General features: G+C 39.2%; 1 gene segment (V, D, J or C); it reads right to left on the bottom strand.

Annotated features, from left to right (window-relative positions):
- Nucleotides 1–9,488: 9,488 nt before the first annotated feature.
- LOC118842718 lies at nucleotides 9,489–10,153 on the bottom strand. The segment is given in 2 exon segments: nucleotides 9,489–9,919; nucleotides 10,084–10,153. Coding segments are annotated over 2 exon segments (480 nt in total).
- Nucleotides 10,154–17,913: the final 7,760 nt, after the last annotated feature.

Here is a 17,913-nt window from a genome sequence, read left to right as displayed (position 1 = left end):
TTTAAAGGGATTCTGAAAACAGTAGTATTTTTGCTGTGATCTGTCTCTTACTGTTACCAACGTGAGATTGAGTATTTATCATCCAGGATGTTTGAGAGCTGAACTCACCCAAAGCTCTGATTATTGGGACTTGCTCTTCAATACTTCATGGAACTGTAATTGACTATAGTTTTGAGCTTTGATTACAGGAATAGTTGTCTGAATTATCATGAAGCCAATAGTAGAATGGCATGTGCTACAGGCTGAGAAGTGCTACAGGTGGATGTCTCTGCCTGGGAAAAGTTTTGGTGACAACCTTGGCCATGACCTAGGTAGGATTTTCCTGACTCTATTTCCCAATTGTGCTCTTTCCTTTCTAAAAGGAAAGTTTCCCACTTGATTAATCCTGAGCCCTGCTTTTAATATCTTGTGGCTACATGACTGACTGTCAGATATGAGTTATCCCTGGAATCAAAAAGAGCTAAGGAAGGCTTCCCCTTCTGTCATGATACAGGACATTGTTACATCTGTGTCTATAATAGGATGCAATTATGAATATCTTATATTTTAAACCTACGTTTGTGGTCAAATAATAATATAGGCAGGATATCGTCCTAAGGGGGAAATGATTAGACAAAGTAAGAAGAGAAAGACAGAATGTGATAGTTTTCTAATTAAATGGAATTGTAAATTTTGAGAAAAACAAGAGGCTTACACTGTTTTCTCTAAGAACTATATGCAGATGTATGTGTTTGGCTTCCAAAACTCATGTATAATGAAAATTCTGCCTTTGAGCATGTTTTGGTGGTAAGTTCTCAAAATTGGATATTACATGTAAATTATATATGGACACTAGTAAAAAAAAGTGAAATTATTTTCCCATTATTAAAGTATATGCCTTACAATTTTAAAAGGCAGAAGAGCTCATTTTATGGTTGGACCCTCAAATTTTTAAAAGATTCTTTATCAGGTGCAGGACTTCAGTGAGTATAGAAACAGCAAATGGTACATAAACTGAAATTCTCTGAAGCTTCAAAATTGGAGAACCAAATTTAAGTCATTATACTAAATTATAGTAAGTCAGAATTATCTAGGAACTTCTAGATTTGGAGCCAGAGAAGCAGAACTCTCTTCAGAGCTGTCCTGAGAATAAAGCCTGTTGCTGAAGCAAAGACACCTGGGGACCAGATGACTACATGAGACAGCTGGGACTCAAAAAGTGCTGATTCAATGGACATTGAGAATGGGTTACTGGGCTACAAGGAGACTTGATGTTAGTTAACATGGTTGATAAAGATTGCATTGTTTGCATGGTTTATGTCTAAGTTTTCTTGGTTCCCTTGGTGGCATGTAAATCTCCCCTCCCAAAACTAGCCTATTGTGAGTTTTCTGAGTAGTTTAATCTGTAGCTGACTTAATGTAATTATGCAATTATGGGAATTGTGAGAAAAAGTTTATTGCATTGTTTGAACTTAGGCCTGTGTGGCTGGGAAACTGAACCATTCCTATATGCCTTTAACCAAGGACCTATGTTATGCTGATCACAAACTCAGTTCCAAAGACTGATACAAGGAGTTTTCTCTCAATTGTCAACTCATATGTTTTCTAACGGCTGCTACCAGGTCCTTCTCCCCACTCCCACAGATGCAAACTTGTGGGTGTTGTCTCCTGGATCACTTGAAGATGACATGCTCCTAGTGGACCTCTGAACATATTGGAGGCCTTGCCTTTTGGCTTCCTAAGGGCCTCTAGAAGACAATATCTGAGGCAGGTGGCTTCCTTGAGAATCCAGACCAGGCCTTCAAGAAGAAGGGCTCCCTCCCCACTTTCCAGATCCCTACATGCCAGCTGCCATTTGCCCATATCTCTTGGCTGCACTAGCTTCGGTTTTGGTTTGCTTTGGTTGTGTGATTTTCATTCATTATGCCCCTCTTTCTTCCTACCTCGAGCCCCCTTTTGGTCTCCTTCTTTACTTCCTTTTGGATGCATTGCAATGGCTGGTCATGTCTCTGAGGAGCCAGTCACTGCACCCCACCCCTGCCTGAATCCTTCAGTGGGTAAGGTCCTTCTTTAGTCCTGGCTGGTACACAATGATACTGTGGAACGTTTTATACCATTTTATATCATTTTTAATTTCAACCAGACCCAGAGCCTGAATTAATGAGTAACTGGAAGAAGATCCAGGACCTGGCCTTCTTTGTCCTCTAAAGTTTGCTCAGGTAATACCCTTACTTCTGTCAACAAGGCCACATCAGACTGACCTAAGGACATTCCTTCCCCTGTTAGCCATTAAAGGGTGAGACCCTAATTCCAAGAGAGACTACCTCACTTAATATTAACTGACCTTTGTCAACATTCTTTACAACCCTCTTCCATCAAGGAAATCCTCTTCTTGTATCATGGTTAAACATACATGGGGATCATAAAAGTGAGGCAACACAGGCTTGCTGGGTCTGCTAAAAATGACATATATAAGTTTTATCATTTCTTTGTTCAGTCAGCCCAAGCTTATTCTCTGATTCCTTGTATGTACAAGTAAGCTAGCTTAGCTATGCTTTAAGGGAAAATAATAAACAATATGGATTTTTCTATCACCTAGCTTGCTTGCCTCCTTCAACCAAACTTTCAGGTTTAACAGTTATGGTGCCATGAACTTCAGATGGAAATGATGGAAACGGGACAAAGCAGCCCAACCTTGCCTAATAAATGCATTTTATCCTTACTCCTAGCCTTCCCTTACCTTTCCTAGTCTTCCTCCATCTCCCCTTTCCCCCTTCCTAAGGGATAGGATATGGAGAGTCAGAAAAATCAGGAATGTCAAGGCTTCCCCAAAGACTATAGGGGTGCTAATAGCCAACTCATGAAAGTTTCTAATTCTCTTTGGTTTAAACTCTGAGCTCAGTCTGTATTTGTTCTGTATTTGTTTTGTTAATTGTCTGTGTGAGAGTATGTGCTCTATGTCTATACCATGTAAAATCTGAAATGAAGGCAGCCAGAGATCTCTAAGGCTGCAGTTAGGGAAACAGAGACTATTTTTTTTTGTAATGTCTGGTCTGGCCAACTTGGACTTGCAGAAAAAAAATGGAGCTGAAACATTTTAGCAGATTCTAGGATTGATTATTCATTAAAAGTTTGGAAACTGTTTATTTGGATTTTGGGAGAGAACTCCTGAGACTCTAAAATCACTCCAGGAGCACACTCTTGCTGAAACACCTCCTCCCAATGCTGATCACTTATCATTCCCCACTCGCTCCCCAAAATTAAGAGGGAATCTTTTCCCTTAGATTTAAGTGCAAAAAGGTTTTTTTTTTTTTAAGGAGTGAGCAAAAGGTGAAGTTTGCTTGAGTTACAGTCATTGAGATTTCACCATTGTTGTCCTGTCTCTGACCAAGCCAGGGCTGCAGTAAAAGTTAGAGCAGCTAAAACAAACTCCTTTTGTCCCAGATCAGATTAGGAGAAGAGAATGCAGGAGAACTGTAGGGAAAACTTAAATCACCCTTCTCCACCTGGCAAAAGGAGGAGAAGGACAGAAATTCACAGACTGACGGTATCCTTACAGTCCTGTGCCCCTGGATACCTTTGTAGCCCATCCTTTTTGGCAAACCTTGGAAATGTCACCCAGGTCCTATGCATTCTGCCCACTCTGTCCCCAGCAGCTGCAAAACGGCTCTAGGCTCAGTCACTTCTGCAGTTGTGGAGAAAGGGCGAGGGAGATGCATTTGGACTTTGGTTAGAATTGTCACCACTGGGATACCAGCTTCTGCTCTAGGTAACTTCACATTTCTTTGTTCCAATTGCAAATCTGTATTTTAATCTCTGTTTGACCTGTTTCCTCATTTGTAAAGGGAAAATAATAATGATGGTTGTTATGGGATCAAAACATAACGATTGTAAAATGCTTAACATAAAGTCTGGTATATGTTAGATACAACATTATTATTATCTCTCTTTTAATTAATGTAATTGTTAATTTGAAGTGGTTTTTAAATACCAAAAGTAATAATCTGAAGAATTTCTATATGTGGTAATCTGGAAATGCAATTGATGTCATCTGAAAATTATTGTTTCTGTATTTCTAAAATTACATTGTGTTTCTAAAATTCTCTTAGATTGTGAAATTTGAGAAGACCATTGTGTGGTAAGAAATGATATTCTAGCCAATTTCATCTGATTTTATATATGTGAATTGGGTTTTTAAAGGGATGTGATAAAATTTGACAATTTGGAGCTATTATATTTGGTTATGACATGAAATAATTATTAATACTGATATTTAACCATGAGAACAGACTTTCTATGTGAAAAAATTTTCTATTATGAGAATATATCTTGTGATTTAAAGTTATAGTTTCAAATGATGAGAAGAAAGATTCTCTGTGCAAGGAGATTTAGAAATGTGTTCACCTAAATTGGTAAATGGGTTGTTTCAAGTTTTAAAATGCATAATTATGTTTAGGGCATTGTTACATTTCTAAATTGTATAATTTGGCAAACAGATGTATCACCAATATTGAAAAATGTAATTTTATAGATAATAATCTTTTACAGTACTAAAAGTATTGGGCCTTAGAAATTAAAATGTTATCACTATTGATTATGAATTCATATTGATTTGCTCATCCAACTCAGTTGTAGTCTGTTTCAAGTTTTAAATACATGATAATTGCTTGTGGTGTACTTATATTTCTAAATTTGTTATATTATGCAACTTGGTTAACATTGCATTACCTATGCTGTTAGAAAAATAATTCCTCTTATAATCCCCATGTTATTAGATTAAGAACTGTGCCTAATTAAGAAATTGAGGTTGTTAAGTGAAACAAGGACTTTTGGAACCATCTAGCCATGGATTTTTATCCATCTTGTATAAAGTTTCTGTGTAGAGGAATTCGTATGAAGTAAGTTTTTAAAGTCCTGATAAACTTTGTTACTGTGATAAGGTAAATTTAATTGGGTATGTAATTATAGAAACTAAGGGTCCTCCCCATTACAATACCTTTTTGACTAAGGAACTTTGTAATATCTAGGAATTCTGTGCAATATTTGAGAATGAGGACATTTGGCACCAACTTAGTTAATGAATTCCAGCATTTAAGGGTTAATTTGCTGTAAGGAAAAAGAAGGAAATTTCTATCATTTTAAAACCTTCTAAATAATTGTCTTCAGAAAAGTTTAGTGAGTATTCCTTTTAACATCAGGATAAATTTTAAACTATTTTTAAGGAAGGGAAATAATTCTAGAAATGTTTTGAAAAATGTTTTTGTGATTTTAAGCAAAAGTTAGAGCTTATCAATATGTATAAGACTTAATTCCTGAAGTGTCCCTTTCCTCCAGAATGAGTAAACAGGGGACATAAATCCATCAACCTGTGAGGTTGGTCATTAACCTCTTTGCTTTGTTTAAGCTGGAATGGATTCCAGTACACACAGTTATGTCAGTAAAAAGTATTAACTTATGAGTTGTCTTGTCTTATGGTTGAAACGTAAAGGAAGACTGAATAATGGGTTTGAAATATTTGGAAAGGTAAATAAAGGTTTGATTGGAAATACAAAAGGCAGATAAGAAAGTTTGGGGACAAATGGGAGTTAGCTAAGCCTCTCCTGTCCTGAGAGAATACTAGTTTCAGACGGTTTAAGTAAGTTGAGAAAGAGTGTGAGAAAGTATTTTAAAGGACAGAAAAGTTATGTAGCTTGATTTGATAATTATTAGCTCAATGAAATTTGGGACAGTTCTATCTGAAGGATATTTATGTGCTACTTAAGATTTTATGGGACTACAATTTAATATTGTTTTAAGCTCTGATTACAGGGATAGGTCACATGAAGCCAGTATTAGAATGACAGGCATTACAGGCTGAGAATTTTAAGGGTGGATATCTGTACCTGGGAAAAAGTTTTGAAGACAGGCTTGGACATGGCCTAGGTAGGATCTTCCTGACTCTATTTCCCAATTCCGTTATTTCCTTTCTGAAAAGGAAAATCCCCACCTGATTACTCCTAAGCCCTGCTTTCAGTGCCTAGTGACTATATGATTGGCTATCAGATATGACTCATGCCTGGAATCAAACAGAGCTAAGGAACGTCTTTCCTTCTGTTAAGATATATGACATTGTCCCTCTTTTCTTTCATAGCAAATTTATATTATCAAGAAGTTTTGTAAGCACAATGCTAAATCTATTAGGTAATAGATGAATATTGGAATACCTCTGAGTTATTATAATAGGATGAAGGAATGAATAGCTAACAATTTTAACCTATGTTCATGACCAAATAAAGATTAAAAGAATATAGAGGAAGGGAGGGCTGACTGGGGAACAGGGAAACCAGAATATACGCCATCTTGGAGTGGGGGGGAGGGTAGAAGGGAGAGAAAATTTGTAACTCAAACTCTTGTGAAAATCAATGCTGAAAACTAAATATGTTAAATAAATAAATTTTAAAAAAAGAATACAGAGATAACATCTTCCAATGAAGAAAATGATTAGACAAAGTAATAAAGCAAAGATGTAATGTGATAAATGTCTAATAAAAAAAGAAAGGGGATAGCAAATTTGGGGGTAGAAAATTCTGAAAAAGCCATAGGATCAGATTGATTCCCCTAGGAATTATACACAGATGTGCATGATTGGCTCCAAAATTTATCAATCATGGAAATTCAACCTAAAAAGTGTGTTTTGGTAATAAGATCTTAAATGTGGATTTTTGTGCAAAGTTGTATAAGATAGTAGTACAAGTAAAATTATATCTCCTTTGTAAAGTATCTGTCTGATGATATTAAAAGGAAAATGAGTTCAATTTATGGTTGGACCTTCATATTTTAAAGGATTCTTATACCAGGTACAAAATTTAGATAAGGATAGAAACAGCAGATGATATACAAACGGAATACTCTGAAGTTTCAAAAAAAGGAGAACCAAATTTATGTGATTGTACTAAGTTATATTAAGTAAGAATTGTCTGAGAATTTCTAGATCTGAACCAGAGAAGCAGAGCTCTCTTTTACTATCTATGGACTAGATAACTACAATCAGGCATCTGAAAATAAAAGTGCTGCTTTAAATGGACATTGGGAATATGTAACTGGGATTTAAAGTTACTTTGTATACAAATTGTGCAATTAATTGCTGGAATTAAATCAGAAACATTTTAATCTTTATTAAGAATGGCTTGTGGATTATTTTGTAAATGCCACCAAAGAGACATGGCACGAACAAAAGTTTATGATGTTATATGTACTGTGTTACTGAGATACAAGGAAGTTTACGAAGTTCAACATTTTTAATAATGATTGCATTACTTTGTATGGTTCATGTTTAAGTTTTCTTGGTTATCTAATATGTAAATATAAAACATGTGACATGCAAATTTCCCCCTCTCAATACCACTCTATTGTGAACCATCTAAGTGGTTTAGTCTGTACCTGACTCAATATAACTGTGCAGTTTTATGAATTATGAGAAGAACTTTATTGTATTTGTTTAAACTCAGCTCTGTGTGGCTGGGATATTGAACCATTCATTTCACTGTTTGAACTTAGCCCTGCATGGCTGGGCCTATGTTGTGCTGTTTTTCTCTCAATTATCCAATCATATGTGTTCTGGGAGCTCCTGTCAGGTCTGACTACTTCTACAGCTGCCAACTTGTGGATATGGACTCCTTGATCCTTCTGTCATATCTGAGGATTGTCCCTGCTCCCGAGTAGACATCTGAGCCTATAGGAGACCTTGCCCTCCAGTTTCAAAGAGCCTGAAGGGGACAGCATTAGACGCAGGCAGCCCCTCCCAAGAGTCTGGACCAGAACCTGAACAAAGAACTGCTCTTTCCCTTTCTGAGTCCCTTGCATTCCCAAGACTGTTTGCCTATGTGTTTGGAATCTTTAGCCATTATGCTCCCTATGCTGATCCCCCTTGCAACTTGCTCCCTCTGCTTGTTTACAATTAGTTTAGAATTACTGCCCATCTCTGGGGATGTCCAACCACAGAATGGAAAAAAAAATCTAAATCCACCTAGATAAGGATTTTTAGAACTTCACCCCTGAGGAAGAGAGAGGTTTTTCCATACCTTAATTGGTCTTCAGGTGAAGCTTTCAGCTTACCTTTGACCAAAAGGAGGAAATATGGAACATTTTATACCATTTTATATCATTTTTAATTTCAACCAGACCCAGAGCCTGAAGTAATGAGTAACTGGAAGAAGATCCAGGACCTGGGCTTCTTTGTTCTCTAAAGTTTGCTCAGGTAATACCCTTACCTCTGTCAACAAGGCTGGATCAGACTGACCTAAGGACATTCCTTCCCCTGTTAGCCATTAAAGGATGAGACCCTAACTGCAAGAGAGACTACCTCACTTAATATTAACTGACCTTTGTCAACATTCTTTACAACCCTATTCCATTAAGGAAATCCTCTTCTTCTATCATGGTTAAACATACATGGGGGTCATAAAAGTGAGGTAACACAGGCTTTCTGGGTCTGCTAAAATAACGTATATAAGTTTTCTCATTCCTTTGTTCAGCCAGCAGAGCTTATGCTCTGACTCCTTGTACGTACAAGTAAGCTAATTTAGCTATGCTTTAAGGGAAAATAATAAACAACATGGATTTTTCTATCACCTAGCTTGTTTCCCTCCTTCATCCAAACTTTCAGGTTTAATAATACCTTCCCCAAAGGGATGGAGAGCACCAATTTTGATCTAGGAATATTGACTTCCATCAGTGAGTTCCTTGGCTCTCTCATCCTGCCATCATTCCTGTGTATGTTTTTCATGTGTGGCACCTCCCTTTCTCAGACTCTGTCTCCTCTATGCAGGACAAGTGTCTGTGCACCATCATTCGTGTGGTGCCTGACTTCTAAGATTTTATGGATCTGAGACTACTCTGGTCCCCTTGACCCCTTGTGTGCTTGTGGTCATGAATGCTAAGTCTTCGACCCCCTCTCAGATCCAGCTCCATTGCCACTTCCATACTGTCCAGGCCTTGCCTCTCATCATGAGGCGGGCAGTATCCTGGCCCCTGCAGGAATAGGGAAAAGAGACCTAACATCCTTCAAAAGAGGCCTGATATCCTCAAATGAGGTTTTCAGGAATCTGTCCTGGCAGGTGACAGACATGAATGATTGGATAGCTAGAGTGAGTTCCCAGAGTGAGGAGAGTGACTGCATCTATGCTTTAGATTGAGTTTTCTCAAGAACTGTAGGGACTGTTGCATACACCTTGTCTATGCTGTCCGTCTTTTTAGGGCTGGGGAGAAGCAGCCAGAGCTGAGAGTCCAGGCCTGTTCCCTTGTTTACTGTTTTCTCTTAAACACTAGCTCAGGGGGAGGTGATTGGGGTAGGGAGCAGAGGGCAGTATAAGGGATGAGATCAGCTTCTGGAAGCAGACCCAATGAGAAGCTTTGTGATCCTTGGCTAAAGCTTACCAGCAGAAGATTCTTTCTCTTCCTCCTTTTTCTTTCTCTTCTGAATCTTTCTACCTCAACTAGAGCCCCTGGGACAAGTGGCTCCTGCAGCAGAGCTAAAGTAGGTCCAATTCTCCCCTGAGGGCAGTGGTTGGCCTAAGCCTGTGACTGTGGGGCAGCAGCTGCTCCCCTATGCTGAAGGACTGAGCAGCCTGGGGAGGTTTTTGTTCGGGGCTGAAACACTGTGGGAATGGATTATTATAATCTTGCAAACAGTAATAATCTGCAGCATCTTCAGCCTCCACACCACTGATGGTGAAGGTGAAATCTGTCCCAGAGCCACTGCCACTGAACCGGGCAGGGACCCCAGAATGTAGGGAGGAAGCAGCATAGATCAGGAGCTTGGGAGACTGTCCTGGTTTCTGCTGGTACCAGGACATCCTCTTGCTAATGCTGGAACTGGCCTTGCAGGTGATGGTGACTGTGTCCCCTGGAGCCACAGCCAGGGAGTCTGGTGTCTGGGTCGTTATGATGGCTGCCTGGGCTTCTTGGTGGGAAAAGGAAAAGAAGAAAGAGATTTCAGTGAAGAATCCTGTGTAGATACAGTGAATTCAGTAGTTTCCTTTCCCTCAGGCTGTGTCAGAGATGCCCAAGGGATAACTCCCTCTCTTTCTAAAGTGGTCCCAACCTAGGGCTCATTGGGATTCTTACCTTGAGGCCAGAGCAGTAGAAGCCAGAGGAGCAAGGATGGGGAGAGCATTGTGACTCTTGCCCAACTGGAGGCAGAGGGCTTTGAGCTCAGTGAGAAAGGTGGGAGATATTTGTATGTCAGGCTGGGTTTGTGAAAGGTCCTTTGGAGATCACCATGCAAAACAGCGCTGGTCTGACCTCAACTCTAGGACCCCAGGAGTGGTTACATGTACATTGAGGGAGTGGCCCAATTGTATTTCCTTGAAGGTGTGAGCTCACATGGTCTCTTTTTTATTGTTATATTAAATGTATCTCCCTTAGGCTGGACATGGTTTGTGGCAGGTGGTCAATTTCGATTACAAACAGGGGGAGACCTCTCTACCTTCCCAGGAGAGATCAGATGTCTCTGGGTCTAGAGACCAAGAGTTGACAAGTGTTTATGCAAGGAATAGAATGAAGAAAGGGAGAAAGAACGAAAGGAACTGAGTTAGAAAGAAAATTAAGACTAGGGAACCAACAGATTTAAAGACAGCTAAAAGCCCGGGCTTAAATGAAATGAAGGTAGAGGAGATATCGGAGATTCTTTGGTCTACTAGGTAGGGTGGGGAGAATGTGTGCCTTGTCTGGTTGTGGAGCTAGGAGATGTTTATTCTTCTCTTCTGTATTTCTGCTATATCTCTTTAAAAGCCAAAAAGAAAAAAAATGAGATTGGTGGTCTCAACCTTTCGTTTTCTAGATGGGGAAACTGAGGCCAAAAACAGTGAAATGGTTCTTCAGATGCCTTTTTCCTACTAAAGTCCATCATCTTCTTTCCTCCCCTCAGAAATTTCCATGGCAATCAACAGTGGGATTAAACCTGTTGCATCTGTACTATTGCCATCCAGGTGAGACAGGGAGATCCAGTCACAAAGCAATTTGGAAGGAGAAATCCCTCAGGATTTCAGGCCAGAACAGAAAAAATTGGTATTTACACTCACTCTGAGCTATCAAAACCTAAACAGTGGCAGCTGGGGCTGGGACTTATTATTAGCCAATGATTGAGAGCTAGACTGATTTGGATTTGTCAGAGGGAAGTATCTCTATTTGAATCTGAATGGGCTTTTTCAAAGAGTGGTTTTCCAGATCTCGAGCAATTTATATTCCTTTGTCAGAGCACCCAGATACAAGTTTTTGATTCCCCACGGGGAGGAAGGGAGGAAGAGAGGAAGGGAGAAAGGAAGAAATGGAGGATGTAATGCAGGAAAGGAAGAAGGAAGGAGCATTGCCTAACAGTTCCTCTTCCTCTTCCTCACAGATTGTTTTCTCTTCTTCACTCTTGAAGAGACCAATGACATCAGGAGGATGACATCTTGACTTGCGAGTGAATTGGATTTAAGTGAGGTAGGGCTGTGCAAAGTCATCAGCCTCACTCTCTTTTCCAGAGCCATTTGGATCCAGTGGCAAGACATAAATTAAGATGACTGGAGATGGCCCCTGAGACCTGAGAAAGAGAAGTGAAATACTGAGACCTGGGAGAGACCTCTCTCCCACTGCATCTCGGGACATCACACCCATTGCATCCATCATCTTGATTTATGTCTTGCCACTGGACTCTGGTGACTTAAATCCGATTTACCTTGTGTGAGGTAGTGAGAAAATGAAACTTGAAGACTTCACAGAGAATATATATATTTATGTGTGTGTGTGTGTGTGTGTAAATATATATCTATGTCTATTCATATCTATACTTAGAAATATTTAAAAATGAAGAAATAGGGAAATAGGAAGTAGAAAAATTCTGAGGCTGTGAGAGCCTGATTGCCCAGCCTCTGGGAAAGTTTTTTTTTTTTTAACCCTGAAACGTTTTGTTCTTTCTTCTGATTCTGGTTTAAAGATTTGCTAAGTAAGAATAGGGTCACTGTGACCTGCATGCCTTTACTGTAAAAGTACTGTAGAGGAATGGAGAGGTTCTCCCCATCCCCTTATCTTATTCTCCTTTAGATTTATAGATGTCACCTCAGTTGTAATCATCAAGTAAGGGAATGGGCATTGGAGTTTCTGTGCCTTGATTTCCCGGTTCTTTGTCTAGTTTTTCATGCTCAGATTGTATGCCTGCCTCCCAGCCAATGGTGAGAAGGGTCAGAGGTGGGCGGGAATTGTCTTGCATTAGGTATAATTATTGATGCTTTGCCCCATGTATGGGCCTCCCTTGCTAGATCTGTTCTGGCAGAGGACGCTCTATTCTCGTGAGAATTGAAGAATATTTTATTTCTGTTCCCACCCTGAGATGATTCCTTATTAAAAATTAATCTTTTTTTAATTGGTGAGCATCTTTCATCCCACACAGTTTTGGGGGCTCACCTGGGATCTGCCCATTTTGTAAGCGAGACCCCTGATTGGCTCCGAGATTGGCGGGCACTCGGAGATTTCTCCAATACTCTCTGGACCTGTTATGGTATTTTCGCTTCGTCTGGGCAAAGTCCTGAAGAAGGAGAGACTCAGGGGAACAGAAACCAAAGAGCTCTGATTCCAAAGTTAAAATTCTCTGACTGAGACTCCGGCCGGCTGGTGGAAAAAGAGCAGTCACGTAAGATATATGCTTATAATCCGGGGGAGGGCAAAACTTGGGGGCCCTAGGGTTTTTTCATATTCTTTTTTTTATTTAATATATTTAGTTTTCAGCATTGACTTTCACAAGAGTTTGAATTACAAATTTTCTCCCCATTTCTACCCCCCCCCCACTCCAAGATGGTGTATATTCTGGTTGTCCTGTTCCCCAGTCAGGCCTCCCTTCTGTCACCCCACTCCCCTCCCATCCCCTTTTCCCTTCCTTTCTTGTAGGGCAAGATAAATTTCTATGCCCCATTGCCTGTGTATCTTATTTTCTAGTTGCATGTAAAAACTTTTGTTTTTTTTGTTTTTGAACATCTGTTTCTAAAACTTTGAGTTCCAAATTCTCTCCCCTCTTCCCTTCCCACCCACCCTCCCTAAGAAGTCAAGCAATTCAACATAGGCCACATATGTATCATTATGTATTGTGATACCTGAGTAGCCAGCTATTGCTAGAAAAACCCTGCCCCCAGCCCCTAACTGCAAACCCCAGTCTGCATAAGAAAAAAACAGACTGAGGTCCGAGTGTCCTGGGCCCCTAAGATATTTCCATGGAATGTAAGCTAATTACCAGGAAAGCCTAACGATCTTCCTTTATCTAACTGAGTTGGCTGGGAGACAACTTTATCTCTTGTCTCAACAAAACCCAGCTGGACCATCACTCAGTCTGCCTGTGGCCTTGAAGGATGAAAGCCACAGCCCAAGATATTCTTTTGCATTATGTGACTGTTCCTAGCTCTTATCTCTTAAGTCATGTTGTGGGATGTATGGCAAACTGGACACAGAGATCCGGAGTTGTAATTCCAATTGACACTTTGTCAACTATCTGATATGTTGTATTTACAATCTATTAAGGAGTTTCCTTTGATCATGGTCATAAAAGGTACAGGCGTGCCGAGTCTGCAAAATGACATTTCAAGAGATAATTATGCACTGAATCCTGTATTCTCTATAAAAACTACCCTCTCCCTTTAAACGTGGTCATTTGCTTTGGGAATTTTCCCCGGATGACCGCCGGCTAATAAACTTCTCCATTCAAAACTTATACTCTGTGGCGTGTCTCACTCGCTTCTGGTACAACATTTTGGAGGCCCCAGCGAGATCAGGCGGTATTCCGTGTTACCGCCCTGGAGACACACACAGAATTCCGGACCTCAACAGGGAGTCTCTGCCCCCGATCCACCTTCTCTCACTTCAGAGGGCCGGCTCCTGGGGATTTCTTTTCCTAGGACTCTGATGTGGGGAGATGGTCTCGGAGAATGGGCTCTTTGCTGACTCGTCCCTTTTCGGCCTTCGGAGAAGATCTGGTTTCAAATCCTCTAGAGGTAAGGTTCTGTTCTGTTTTGGGCTAGCCACTCTGGTCTCTGTTACCACGACACCCCTGACGAGGGGAAGGTGGGCAGAGTGGAAGAGCTGAGACGTCAGCCTCTTCCTGCTGGGGTATGGGGAGATTGGGGGTCCTATCCCTAAGGAGGAAATCTGGTTCACTTTTCTTTCCTCTGAGGGGACCTGTTTAGCCCTCAACCAACTCATGCCATCTGGTCTTCTGTTTTGTGTTGGGTGTGGGGAGATTGAGGGTCCTGTCCCTAAGGAGGAAATCTGGTTCACTTTTCTTTCCTCTGAGGGGACCTGTTTAGCCTTCAATTTGATCCACACTGTGTCTTTTTGTTACGTTTTGAGTTCGTCTCTGTTCGTGTGTCTATGTCAAATTGTGAAATGTCTATGTTTTGTTAAAAAACTTGTAACACAGGCAGCCAGAGATTCCAGGCTGCAAGTAGGGAAAACAAAGACTTTTTTCCCTTGTGGTTCTATTTGTGGCCGAATTAGAGCTACAACGGAAAGAAAAAGGGTTAAAATTTTGGCAAATTCTGGGTTTTAATTGTTAAAAAGTTTGGAAATTGGTTAGTTGAATTCCGGGAGAGGGAACTCCTGAAATTGTAAATTCATTCCAGGAGCTCCTCTTGCTGAAAGACCTCCTCCCAATGAATGCCTTCTGGCTAAAACCTCTGTTGGAGTTTTCTATGGGACTCTCGCATTTGTCTTTGTCCCTGATCACAGTTAGGAGGGAATCTTTTCCCTTAGATTCTAGTGCAAAAGTTTTCTTTAGGAGTAAGCGAGGAGTGAAGTTTACTTCGTTGAGATTTTTCACCATTGTTATCCTGTCTCAGGGCTGCAGTAAAAGTTAGAGCAGATAAAACAAACTCCTCTCCTCTCAGATCAGATTAGAAGAACGCAGGAGAGCTGTAGGGAAAACTTAAATCACCCTTCCCCACCCGGTAAAAAGGAGGAGAAGGACAGAAATTCACAGACTAACAGTCAGTCCTGTGCCCCTGGGTAGCCCATCCTTTTTGGCAAAGCTTGGAAATGCCATCCAGGTCCTTTGCATCTTGCCCACTCTGTCCTCAGAAGCTGCAAACTGCCCTAGGCTCAGTAACTTCTGCGGTCGTGGGGGAAGGGCGAGGTAGATGGATTTGGACTTTCTGCCTCCCAGAATTGTCACCATTGGGATACCAGCTTCTGCTCTAGGTAACTTCACATTTTTGTTCCAATTGCAAACTGTATTTTAATCTCTGTTTGACCTGTTTCCTGATTTGCAAAGGGAAATAATAATGATGGTTGTTTATATTTTAGACACAACATTATTATCTCTCTGATTTCATGTAATTGTTAACCTTTGAAGTAGTTTTTTGGATACCAAAATAATAAGTTGAATAATTTCTATATGTGATAAAATTTGGAACTGTTATATGTGGTTGTAACAAGTGAATAATTAATAATACTGATATTAACCATGAGAACACACTTTCCATGTGAGAAAGTTTTTATGAGCATATATCTGGTGGTTTAAAGACGAGATGGAAGATTCTCTGTGCATAGAGGTTTAGAAATTTGCTCACCTAAATTGGTAAATGGGCTCTGAATTAAGGGGTGGTTAGATTCTAAAAATAATAAAGCTGGGAGAGTATGTAATTGATTATTCACTTGAAATGTCTGAGGTACTTTGGGTCAAGAATTAGGAAAGAAAGAGAAAACTTGTATGGGGAAATTTAGGTGGGGGGATGTTGCTCCTGGCCACATCCCACCCTCCACATTGAAAGACTGTGGAAGCTGAAGCTAAAAGAAACTTGTTACCTGATTGAGAATATACAGTTAAATAAATAAAGTGTATTTAAGATATTAATGTATTGATATATGTTATACATGTATATTAATATATTAATATAGAAATACCAGAAGTAATAGGCTCAATAATTCCTATATGTGATAGTCTGGAATTGCAATCTGAAATTTATTGTTTTTGTACTTCTAACATTATATTTCTAAAATTCTTAGATTTTGTAATTTGAAAAGACTATTATGCGATTTTAATCTGAGTTAGATATATGTAAATTGAGTGCTCTTAGAGGATGTGATGAGAATTTGGTAGTTTTAAACTATCATATTTGGTTTAAAATGTACTTACCTAGACAGAAATGAGTAGTTCAAACTTTACACACATAATAATGTTTAGGGCTTAAAGTTGCATTAGGTTAAGAAGCTGGACAACTGCTGTAACTTAAAGAATTATGAACTTCCAAGTTTTGTCTTTATTTAAAAGGAAGTTCAATTGAAATTGTTTTTGGTATAAGTCAGGAATTTGTGCAGAGGCCTTTCGGGTTCTCTTGTGAACTGTTAAAATATGGTTTTATAAACAGTAATGTTTTCTTTTACTATGCTAAGAGTATTGGGCCTTAGAAATTAAGAATGTTACCACTAGTGGTTACGAACCAGATCTGATTTGCTTATCCAACTCAGTTATGATCACTAGATTGGTAATTAATTAGAATCTGTTTCAAGTTTTAAATACATGATAATTGCTTGTGGTGTACTTATTTCTAAATTTGTTATTATATACAAATTGGTTAACATCGCATTACCTATGTTGTTAGAAAATAATTTCTCTCATAATCTGGATGTTGTTAGATTAAGAATTGTACTTAATTAAGAAATTGAGGTTGTTAACTGAACTGAGGACGTTTAGATATTCAATCTTGTGAAAGTTTTCAGGATAGAGAGATTCCTATGAACAAAGTTTTTAAAGGTCCTGGTAAACTTTGTTATTGTAATAAAAGCTAACTTAATTGGGTATAGAAACTAAGTGTTATCCCCATTGCAACATCTTTTTGACTAAAGGATTTTGTGATATCTAGAAATTCTATAATAACAAAGAATTTAGTTGTTATAATACTTTGAAAATATAGGAGTGTGATTTTCAAGCCCGTATCATCTAAAGATACATGTTTATGTATGTTAATCTGGAGGTTTATGGACTAATTGGTGATGGCACTTTGGGAATATGAATGAATCCAAATGTTTAAAGGTTATTTTGCTTTAAGAAGGGAAAATACTTTTAAAATGCTCCGTAAAATCTTTTCGTATGATTTTCAGAAGGCCTGCTGAATTTCCACCTGTAAGCAAATTGGTTGCAGTTCAAACCTGCAGTTTTCCAAAGTTCTGGGTGAGAACCTTATCTGTAGAAGTCTTGGGGAGGGTAGTTAAAGCATGGCCCATTCAATGTCTTATTCTACATTTTTGAGTAAGGAGGCAGTCTGCATTCCTTACTCATCCCCCTTCAGTTTAAATAAGAAGAAAGAGTTCTACTTTTGCTCACGTGTCAGAAGGGAAGAAAGGGGGAGGGGCAACAATTACTGGGATTTGAGTTTTTACTGAAAGAAAGAACAGTAGGGGTCTCAAACCTGGCTTTTTAAAGTCAGCAAAGGTGATGTTTTTAGGATAAGATTAGGTTTCGAGGAGGATGTGGGTCTTAAGGATACAGTTCTTATTAGTGAAGCTTGCCATCTGATGGGAAAGAACCCACCCTTAGGGGGAGATGATGTGGCAGATCTCTTTAATCAGAAATAAGCAGGTAGTGACAAAAGGGAAGTTATCTGCCAGAATCTGTTATCGTTGTGAAAGAAGTTGTTTTAAAAATGGGAAATTGGATAAATGCAAATATGTAAAATCTTGTTGTTTTAATCAAATGACTGGTTATATTGGTACTCTTCTATAGTCAAATGAAAGATAATATGGTTTCTAAAGTGTTAATGAGAATAATTAGAAAGGGAAGAGAAGTTTTATGATGTAGGGTTGAATCATTATCCCATAGACTAAGGCTGGGATTTTAAAGTTGTATTGTATTTATGCGAGATAGAGTTCTTGGATGTTGTGAAGTGATTTAAGAGCAATTGGGTATTGACACAAATAGTGTAATTAATTACTGCG

This window comes from Trichosurus vulpecula, chromosome 3 (assembly GCF_011100635.1).
Source record: "Trichosurus vulpecula isolate mTriVul1 chromosome 3, mTriVul1.pri, whole genome shotgun sequence".
In the NCBI taxonomy this organism is placed as follows: domain Eukaryota; kingdom Metazoa; phylum Chordata; class Mammalia; order Diprotodontia; family Phalangeridae; genus Trichosurus; species Trichosurus vulpecula.
Note: the sequence above shows the minus strand (reverse complement) of the source record. Positions and strands in the feature narration are given on the sequence as shown.